At 30.7% G+C, this 11,322-nt stretch overlaps 1 protein-coding gene across 1 annotated transcript; it reads right to left on the bottom strand.

Moving 5' to 3' along the window:
- Positions 1-347: 347 nt before the first annotated feature.
- On the bottom strand, positions 348-1,115 carry LOC18038319 (S-norcoclaurine synthase 2). The gene is made up of 2 exons (XM_006428580.2): positions 901-1,115; positions 348-826 (listed from the first exon to the last, which is right to left on the bottom strand). Exons 1-2 carry the CDS (start codon positions 1,079-1,081, stop codon positions 540-542), a joined length of 468 nt encoding a protein of 155 aa, XP_006428643.1. The 5' UTR covers positions 1,082-1,115; the 3' UTR covers positions 348-539.
- Between the last annotated feature and the right edge of the window lie 10,207 nt (positions 1,116-11,322).

Genomic DNA, 11,322 nt, shown 5'->3' with positions numbered 1-11,322 from the left:
ATCCACTCAATTATTTGATAATTGAAGAAGAATTGAAACTAATCTACATAATATTTTTATGAAGACTCAAACTCTTACACTCACTATTTTAAATGTAAGAACTCTCCCACTGAACGAAATACTTATTAGTGACTGTCATAAAATTTATGTGGCAGAAACATCAATCACTTAGTTGTCCTCAAGAAATTGCCCCAATATAAAATCAGATTGATCTTGAAATGCGACGACTCTTTTTCTTGTAAAAACACTAGATCTTACAGAAAGTTTAGCAGAAGTACATGATATTAATATGACTGTGAAACCTTCTCCAAACAAAAAAAAAAAAAAATGACTGAAACATCAATCACTTAGTTGTCATCAAGAAATTGCCCAACATAAAATCAGATTGATCTTGATATGTGACAATCGTTGTTCCTGTAAAACACTGGATCTTACTGAAAGTTTAGCTGAAAAACATTACAATTCCATACTTGAGATGTTATCGCCTTTGTTGCTGCTGAGAGCGGATAATTGAAGATGGGTGATTTACAGTCTTGAGCTTAATCCCTGTTGTTGAGGAGATAATTCTTGGAGATTTCTGCAATCTTCGCCACTGTATCGATACTCACAAAGGAAGCATTAGCAGCAGCTTCTTCTCTGAGTTCATACTCGATTGTTGATTTGATGATGCAGGAATCACTCCCTTTCTCTATGATCTCAAATATCACTCTAAATAGAGTAAATCCCACATCGAGATACCCTCCTTCCACAACATCTGTTACTCTCACTCGTTTCTCGTTATCGATCTCGATGAACTTCTCTTTGTAACCAGCAAAACCCGGTGTGCCTAGCTCAATCAAAAACACAAAAGCCATGAAACTCATCACCTTGAGAGTGTGCTATTTAAAAGACAGTACGTACCTGGTTTAAATTTGATGTGAAGAATGGTGCCAACACCTCCATCCCCCTCAACAACTTCAATTTCTTCAACGGTATCATACTCTTTTTCAACAAGCTTTACCAATTTGATTGTGCCATAGAGTTCCCAAGCTTGGCCGGCTGGCACATTTACCTCCAACTCATGGGAAAGTTGCCCTTTCATTTTATTTTTCTCTCCTTATTTTGCAAACCTATTAAGTTTTATTTGTACTTTCAACAAATGTCAAGACAAGTACACCAAAAGCATCCAGCAAGCATCAAATGAGGTAAGGTGAGACTTAGTCGAAGCCACCTATGATTCCTGTGATGGTCTTACTAATTACAACTCCCAACTGCTGATGTTTTTGGAGCTGATCGAACGGGTGTGAGACGTTCTCGTTAAAACAAGTGGCGGCGGCAGTTTTGATGGAGAATGATAATAATACAATCATAGCATGTGATTAATTTTCATGCATGTAACACGTGGCAGAGGATTGTTATGGGAATGGTTGAGAATCGAGATAATATGGATATGCAGAGGATCACTTGCTTTTTTATTGAAGAAGACACCTGTGGTTAAGGTTAGAGCTTGGAGGCAGGTTTTGTAGCTTACTACATAAATGAGGAGATGAGCAAGATGTACATATGTATATCTATATCTATAAACTATTAATGTTTAAAGAATTAAAAATCTATTATAATTAGAAATCATTAAGGCATTGGTTGGCACAATTGTAATGAAATTTTATTCAATGTCAAATTATTTATTACTGGCTAGTAAATGTAATCTTCTTGTTATAATTTTGTGAAATTGATAATGTAATGGTCTTCTTGCTACATTTAATATGGCATTATTCATTGTCATCGACTGGCTTCTATTGATCTTTTGAACTACTAAAACTAATAAATTAGCCGGTTTTAAGTACTAGATTGAATCACTTATTGAGTTATTGTGCATGATCCTCATGAGTTATTTCTTTTAAAAATTAAGATCACTAAAATTTGCTCAAATGTTTATATATAGACCATTAGAAATAGAAATGCAAAGCGAAGGATTCATTTATTAGTGTTTTATGTGTATATAAAGAGAGTACTCTTCTCATATGGGCACTCTCATTTTTTATTTTTTTGCAAACACGTAATTAAGCTGTATGGTTTAATAAAATTATTGCCTATTAAACTATATCACTTTATAATGAATTCAATATTGACTCTATCAAAACATATGGTTTAATTGCGTGTACATATTAAAAAATATGAGATTGCCCGCACCTCAAAATTTATAGGAGTATGACTAGACAATCCGCAAGCAATTTTGCAAATGAAACTTGACACATGCATGCAAACAATTTTATATGTAACTCTGCTTATTAGATCAATAAAAAATCGACACAAAAATTCTATTCCCTACTTGTGGTGAACTGTGTTTAATATGTAGAATATAACCCTACTTATAGAGAAGGATTTTAACTAAAATAAGAAGTCTCACTATTAATGTAGACTTCAATTAGAAATTACAATCTAATAAGAACACAAATCCTAAATTGTTAAAAGTGTCAACTTAAATAAAATTCTAAGTCATAACTTAACTAGTAGGAACTAGGTCTCATATATAATAGTGACTTTTTTCTTTTAACACCTGCATCTTTACAATCAGATGTATATACAATTAGAAGCAACTCTTGTATATACATGCAATTAGAAGCAACTCTAGAATATCTGACTGTTAATGTTAGCAAAATGGAAAGAAAATAAATAAATACCAACCGTATATTTACACCCTATCTCCAGAGTCTAGACGTCCAAGTCTCGGATTGGAAGCCGCTCCCTCAAATATTTATATTTATTATATTGGTATAATTTTCCGTTATTGCAGGTCCATAAAAAGAATACTGGCAAGTGTTTATAAACGGGCAATAATGCCTGACGCCAAAAAGTGTAACATTATTTGCTTCACTGGCATCATATTCATGAAAGGAAAATCAAAGCCTTTTCTGTTCTTGGAATTATCCACATTTGTTTTTTATTGGACGTCTTGGAATCAAATTCAATCCAAAATTGCCACTTTTAGCTGGACTTTTTTTGTGGCCAAATTTTCTTCTCCAAATTCCTCTATCTTACTGCATCATCCCTTCGAGATTAACGACAGTCATGTCATTATATGTGAAATGTTTTTGATTTAACATCTTGAGAATAAAAATTTGAGCTTATAGCAACGTTAAGACTATAAAATATAATTAGAAAACCTAGTGCTTAAATTTTAACATGTCCATAAAAGTAATGAATGTTGGATTATTAAATCGAATTCACTCTAATATTACCTTAAAAACTATCAGTTTTAAAAGCTTTAAGCTGGCAATCATAAACGGAATGTTCGATAATAATTTGGAGCTTTCATAGGTTAAGTTATGTGAATGCTATTGAGTAAAAAGTTCTAGTTGATGACACCTAAATTGAAAGATCAAGTAACCTATTTATAGAAATAAATTTCACAAAAAAATTTAACGCGGTATGATCAACTCTAATTAACTAGCAAAATTTGGGAATAATGAGTGATTTTGATCCCACTCAAGATTTCACAAGCAAAAATATCAAATAAAATAATAAATAGAAAAAAAATAGAAAAAAAAATTAATCAAATAACCCCAGAATTTACACTAAAAAATTATTACAGTTACTTTTTATTTTCTCACACTAAAAACTCTATTAACACTTGATCTCCTCAATAGATCTACTATTTCTCTCACATTAGAAACTGTCTACTTACAGAGAAACTTAACCTCCCCTATATAGTGATTATTTTTTATAAGAGATATTAATTTCCTTATATAAATTGTACTCCTCCCTAAATAAGTTCATTCCTAAAAGGAAACTACTTATTTTTTAAATAGGAATCAAACTTTGCCATTAAATATAATAAGAAAAATTTGTTTGATTTAACAAGAATTAAAAAAAAATTATATGATTTAATCCAAAAAAAACTTGTTAATTATACTTTGATGTAATTTTTTATAATTTCTTCTCTTTAGAAGTTAAAAAATAATTCACTAGGGGGAAAAAAACATATTTTGTAACTAATTGTGGTGATAGAAATGTCATTTTTAGCTTTTACAAGGGCAGAAATTTCATTTTATAAATAATTTTAGGGGTAAAAATGTTATTTTGTAATTAATTTACTGTTCCCGCTAAAGTTAATAGCAAAGTTAACAGATTGTCACCCGCTCAAGTATTTCTAAAAATTGTGTCACTTTTTTGAAAATTTTCAAAACATGTGTCACCCAACAGTAATTAACCCAAAATAAAATTTTGGAGATTAGAACATATGGATTTAGTTTCTCTTGGATTCGATGTATGTTTTTGGCACTATTTGGATCCAGGGTGTTACATTTACATCACAAATATGTAAAACATAAATTAAACATAATTTATGATGCCGTGATTAAAATTATGGCATCAATACCATAATTAAACATAAATTATATAAATAAATTATAAAACTTGTTCATTTAACATAGAACTTGTAAATCAACATTAATTGTAACATAAAACATAAAATTTAGAAACTAAACAGAAGACTTGTAAATGTAAGATAAAATGAGTAAATTAATATAAAACTAGTAAATTGATATATTATTAGTAAATAAAACAAAAACTTGCAAATATAACACAAAACTCGTAAATCAACATGAAGTGCGAAATAAAACATATATTTTAGAAACTAAACATAAGATTTGTAAATAGAAAATAAAACAAATAAATTAATATAAAACTAATAAATTGATGTATTAATAGTTAACAAAACTAAAACCTGCAAATATAACTTAGACCTAGTAAATTAATATCAACAGTAAAATAAAACATAAATTTTGAAAATAAAATAAAAGACTTGTAAATAGAAAGTAAAACAAGTAAATTACTATAAATTTAATAAACTGATGTATTACTGGTAAATAAAGCAAAAATTTACAAATATAACATAAAACTAGTAAATCAACATTAAGCGCAAAATACAACATAAATTTTAGAAATGGAACATAAGACTTGTAAATGGAAAGTAAAATAAGTAAATTACTATAAACTAGTAAATTAATAATGTATTACTAGTAAACAAAACAAAAACTTAACCAGTAAATCAACACTAACCGTAAAATAAAACATAAATTTTAGAAATAAAACATAAAACTTGTAAAAGGAAAGTAAAATAAGTAAATTATTATAAAATCAATAAGTAAATTATTATGAATAAAAGGTAAAATAAGTAAATTAATACAATAGTTACTGTGCAAAAAAAAAATTCACAATTGTAAAATAAAAACTTGTTAGAATGTTTATTACCTTATTTATTTTTTCATTTTTTTATTTAATTTGAATAATGTTAGTTTTGCATATTTATGTAACACATGTGATGTTTCATTAAGGATGAAATTTATGCTCAAAATCGGATTTTGAAAAAAAATATTATTTTAATATCTTTCATAGTTGTTATAAGATGAGGTTATTTTCAAAATTTCTACACTTCCCCAACAACAACCCTAAATGGTCTCCAAATACAAGTAGAAAGTTTGAAACTACATAAAATATGAATAATACTGAAAATTAGATCTAATTTTATTTATATATCATATATGTGTCTAGCAATATAAGAAATTTTTTTCTCTGTTTTTACTTTATCCACATCAAGATAAATAATTATGCTCAATTAACTTGTGTAATAAATAGATGTCATTATAGAAAATAGGGGAAAAATATACAAATGTCCTAGAATAAATATAGAATTTATGGTAACCAATTCAATAAAACTTATTCCATTTTTTTTAGTATAATTTTTTGTTTAATTAATGAGTAATTTTTTGGTTTAATTAAAGAAAATAGTTTTGTAAATGAATAAAATATTTTTCACTAAAATTCTATAGAAACAATGTTTTTTAAATAATTAATAATCTTGTATGAATTAACTGGTTTTACTTTACAAATACTAATTTTATGTGTAATTCAAAATATTTATGTCTATTACGGTGTTGATGCCGTAATATTATAAAATTTTCCCACAGATGCCGTAATTTTCATTACAGCATTATAGAATTTTCTCACAAATATAGCATATTCATTCACATTCATTTTCATGAAAGCAAATCAAAACTTTTGTTCTTCTTGGAAGTTTAATACATCGTCTACATTTGTTTTATTATGTGGCTTATACTGGAGGTAATCTGAAAATTGTCACTTCTATCTCAAATTTTTTATATGGCTAAATTCTCTTCATCGAATTCTACTATCTTGTAATATCTTGGAAATAAAAGTTTAAGCTTATAGCAACGCTAAGAAGCTAATAAGAAGAACAAGTGCTTAAATTTTAGTATGTCCTTAAAGTAATTAATTTTGGATTCAATCAAATTTACTCTAATATTATCTTTAAAAATATCAATTTTTAAATGTTTAAAAAAATATCACTCTAATATTATTCCATTCTACAACATCTGACTCATAAAGTTAGCCAAAATTAAAAAAAAAAGTAAATCTAAATAAATACCAACCATATTTATATATATAACCTCTCAATTGGCATCCAAAGTATCGGGCTGGAAGCTGCCCTCTCAAGTATTTTTAAAATTGATCATATATTGGTATAATCGACCAGAATTATAGGTCAAATTCTAGGTCAAAAAAAGAAAAAAAGAAAAAAAGAAAAGTAATTCCACAAAAGCATGTATAATTGATGCCTCATGATAAAAAAGAAGACGAAGGGCCTTTTATTTTTATTTTTTTCCTAAAATTCCAAACTAAGAGATAGTAGGCATAGGACGAGCAAGATAGCTTTTGAGGATCATAAATCGACCAACAAGTGTTTGCTTTAGGCATATAGTCCACCATTTCGAACCTTGCAACGAAAGGAACAAAATTAAAAACACTCAAGCCATTTTGCCTCATAATGGAGCAGCAAATTCCATTGCTTTCTAGCTCGTTTTGTAGTTTTAAGATGTTTTGCTACTTTTTCTATCATTTCCAAATTTTTATCTTTTTTAACAGATATCAAATTTTGGTGTTTTTTTTTCTTATTTAGAATAGGAGAATTTTATTACAAAATAATATTTCATGTTTGCTATTTTTAAAGTTCTCGATATTTAAAATTAGGATAAAATAGCTCAAAACCCAAATTTTTGTTATTAAGATTTATCAATATATTTTTTAGTCATTAAAAAACTTTGTTTTTCTATATTTTTTCAATCTTTATGCTCCATATCATAACTAAGGTTTACCTTTTGGAAACCAAAAAGAAGAAAAAAGTATTTAAAGGGCATTACTATAATATTTGCTACTCACGAAGATTTGTTTTAAATATGGAATTTACGCTACCATTATTATTTTCATGAAAGAAAATAAAAACGTTTCTCTTCTGGTAATAAACTTTACACAATTAATTTTTTGGATGGCTTTGATTCAAAGGTCAATTCTGAATATGGACTAGAGTGGAATGAATCCAAAACTCGAAACTATAAAATGGTTGTGTTTTGAGTAAGGGAATTCACTTATGAGTCTCGTGCAGCACGCGTGTTATCCTCTTCACTAAACTTAAGGAAAAACGACATTGCTTTCTATCGTTTTGAGCAAGTTTAACTGAAGCATGTGAAACCGCATGTGAAGAGGGAATCAAATTCGTTATGAAGCTGTTATACACACATCCAAAAGTTGTGCAATCTGGGTTTCAATATCAGAGGTATAAAGAGGCTGGTTGTTGAAGCAAATTGCATGGGATTTAGAGAGCTTTCCAAAGAGATTTAGAAAGTGAGAGAGAGTGTTATCCTCTTATGAGTCACGTGCAGCACGCGTGTTATCCTCTTCACTAAACTTAAGTAAAAACGACATTGCTTTCTGTCGTTTTAAACAAGTTTAACTGAAGCATGTGAAACCGCATGTGAAGAGGGAATCAAATTCGTTATGAAGTTGTTATACACATATTCAAAAGTTGTGCAATCTGGGTTTCAATATCAGAGGTATAAAGAGCCTGGTTGTTGAAGCAAATTGCATGGGATTTAGAGAGCTTTCCAAAGAGATTTAGAAAGTGAGAGAGAGTCTTCTCGTTCCTTGTAATCTACTCTGTAATAGCTTTGTAACAATCATCTTGAATCATCAATAGAGCCTTTTTGGCTTTTCCCATGGATGTAAATTGTGCATTTATGCACAACCGAACCACGTTAAATTCTATTCTTTGTGTGAGTGTGTTTTGCTTCTAGTTCAATTTAATCTTCTGTTTCAGTATCCATTAACCTAGAGTTAAGATGTGAATCAGTATTGAAGTCTCAGATTGGTGATTGGTTTAATTGCAACTTGAAGAGATCTTGACAAGGTTCTTGAGCAATGATTTATTACTAATCAGAGAATTGAGCAATCAAGTCACTACACATGGTATTAGAGCCAAGGTCTTTAGTCCAAGATCCAAGTATGGCCACTATCAAAATTAATCTTCAGAAATTCAATGGGAAAAAAAATTTCAATATATGAGAGATTAAGATGGAGACAAGGTTGATAACACAAGGGCTTGGAGATGCTTTTAAACTAAAATCCAAGAAGAAAGGGAAGGAAACCTCTTATTCAAAAACACCAGAACAAATGGCAGAGATAGATAAGAAGGCTAAGGGGACCATCATATTGAGTCTTGTAGATTTAATGATAAGGGAAGTGGCCAAAAAACCTACAATTGCTGACTTATAGGCAAAATTGGAGAGCATATACATGAAAAGTCTCTTGTAAACAAATTGTATATTAAGAAAATAATGTTCTCTTTGAAAATGCTTAAAGGCTCATCTCTTGATGATCATATTAGTGAGTTCAATAAAGTCTATAACACTCTTGAAACCATAGATGCTGCATTGAGTGATGAAGTTGAAGCCTTGCTTTTGATAAGCTCTCTGCCCAAGTCTTATGAGCACTTTGTTGATGCCTTGATGTATGGCAGACATACATTGCTCTAGATAAAGTAAAGTCAACACTTAGTACTAAAGAATTGCAAGAGAAGTAAGAAAGTCTTGGCAATGGCTCTGGTGAGGGTTTAACAGTAAAAGCAAGGCCAAAAAGGACGAAAAATAAGCAAGAAAAAAATAAAGAAAAACCAAAGAACTTGAGATGCTTCTTATGTCATAAAGAGGGGCATTTTAAGAAGAATTGTCTAGAAAGGAAGCATAAGAAAAAGGGTCAGAATGGTGATGCAGCTGTTGTAGAAGAAAAAGGTTATGAGTCTGCTGGTGTTTGTGTTGCAATAGAGAGTAGAGATAGAGGTAAATGGGTACTTGATTCTGTCTGTACCTTTCACATGTGCCCTAATAAAAGTTAATTTATTGAATATCATGACTTTGATTGGGGTAGAGTGATGATGGCAAATTATAGTATGTGTAGGATCATAGGGATTGGTAATGTTAGACTTAAACCACATGATGGATCCACAAGGGAGCTAAAACAGGTAAGGTTTATGGCTGACCTTAAAAAGAATTTGATATCCTTAGGTATGCTTGACCAAATGGGGTATAATGTTAAGATTAAATCTGGTGAAATGATGATAATCAAGGGCACTGAAACCATCATGAAGGGTTTAAGGAAAAATGAAGTGTTTCTCTTAGATAGGGAGTAGTTACTAGTAAAGTTAGTGTGTCAATTAATACCAACATTGACAAGACCAGACTGAGGCATTTAAAGTTAGGGACATATGGGAGAAAGGGCTTAAAGAGATAGATAAACAAGGTCTTTTAAGTGGTGATAAGATTGGTAATCTGGAATTTTGTGAGGGTTGTGTCATGGAAAAGGCAACCAGGGCTAGCCTCAATAGGTCAATTCACAAATCTAAGGATAAGTTGGAATATGTTCATTCTGGTTTGTGGGGGCCTGCACAACAAATATCTCTAGGTGGTAATAGTTACTTTTTGCCTATTATTGATGACTGCTCTAAGAGGGTATGAGTGTATATCCTCAAAAGCAAGGATAAAGTTTTTAAAAAGTTTATAGACTGGATGAACTTGGTGGAAAATCCATATGGAAAGAAGGTTAAAAAACTTAGAACATACAATGGCTTAAAATTCTGCAATCAAAGATTTGATAGTTTCTGTGCAAATGAGGGAATTGCAAGACATAGAACAGTGAGGTTAACACCTCAACATAATGGCTTGGCTGAAAGGATGAACAGAACTCTCATAGATAGGGTGAAGAGCATGTTGGTTCAATCCAAACTTTCCAAGACTTTGTAGGCTAAAACACTTTTGGCTGCTTGTTATATGATTAATCTAAGACCCTCTACAGCCACTGATTTTAAAACATCTTATGAAAAATGGACTGGCCAACCAGAAAACTATGGAAACCTGAGAGCATTTGGCTATCCAGCTTATGCTCATACAAGCCAAGGAAAGTTAGCTCCTAGGGCTTTGAAATGGTTCTTTATAGGGTACCCAGAGGGTGTAAAGGGTTATAAAATCTTGTGTACAAATTTAAATCCTCTCATATGTATTATAAGCAAAGATGTAATCTTTAATAAGGGGAGTTACTGAGCCAGAAGTCAAATTAAAAGCCAACTGAGGATTGTTCTTGAAATTATTGTTAAGCAACAATTTGAGGTGGAGTTGTCTAAGTGTGATGATTCATTTGAAGCTGCCAATTCAGGTGATGTCATTGACAGTTTAGGGGATTCTGAAACCTCACTGTAAGAACAAGAGTCTCAGGTATAGGAACAAAGTTATCAATTAACTAGAGATAGAGCCAAGGGACATATTAAACCAACTAGAAGGTGTGGATATGCTAATCTTATTACATATGCATTAGCAGCTGCACATAAGATTGATGATGATGAGCTAAAAACCTTCAAAGAGGTAGTCCAAGGTAACTTCAGTAAAGAATGGCAATAAGCCATAAATGAAAAAATCTCATCTCTACATTAAAAACAACACATGGGAACTAGTTAAGAGTCTTGAAAATAGAAAATTTATGGATTGTAAATGGATTTTTAGGGAAAAAGAAGGATTGACATATTCTTAACTAAGGAGATTTAAAGCAAGACTAGTGGCTAAGGTGTATACACAGAAGAAATGGGTTGATTTCAAGAAGGGTTTCTCTCTAGTTGTCAGGCTTTTAGCTCTAATAGCAGTTCAAGACATGGAGCTTGATCAACTCTGATGTTAAGACTGCATTTCTACTTGGAAGACTTCAAGAAGAGATTTTTATGATCAACCTGAAGGGTATGTGGATTTCACGACTGGACATGTATGCTTGCTTAAGAAATCACTTTATGGCTTAAAACAGTCCCCAAGACAGTGGTATCTTAGGTTTGATGAGTTCATTGTTACACATGGATTCATGAGATGCAATTATGATTGTTGTGTGTTTATAAGCTGTTGGAAGGTGATCATTACATATATCTCTAGTATGGGAGACTGGATAAAAGCTTCC

This window comes from Citrus clementina, unplaced genomic scaffold (assembly GCF_000493195.1).
Source record: "Citrus clementina cultivar Clemenules unplaced genomic scaffold, Citrus_clementina_v1.0 scaffold_6, whole genome shotgun sequence".
NCBI classification, from domain to species: Eukaryota; Viridiplantae; Streptophyta; class Magnoliopsida; order Sapindales; family Rutaceae; genus Citrus; species Citrus x clementina.
Note: the sequence above shows the minus strand (reverse complement) of the source record. Positions and strands in the feature narration are given on the sequence as shown.

Excerpts from the sequence above, each read along its gene's own strand:
- LOC18038319 (XM_006428580.2), bottom strand. The coding sequence starts at position 1,081 with ATGAAAGGGCAACTTTCCCATGAGTTGGAGGTAAATGTGCCAGCCGGC. Across the intron at positions 827-900 it reads TCACATCAAATTTAAACCAG|GCACACCGGGTTTTGCTGGT; the intron begins GTACGTACTGTC and ends TGATTGAGCTAG.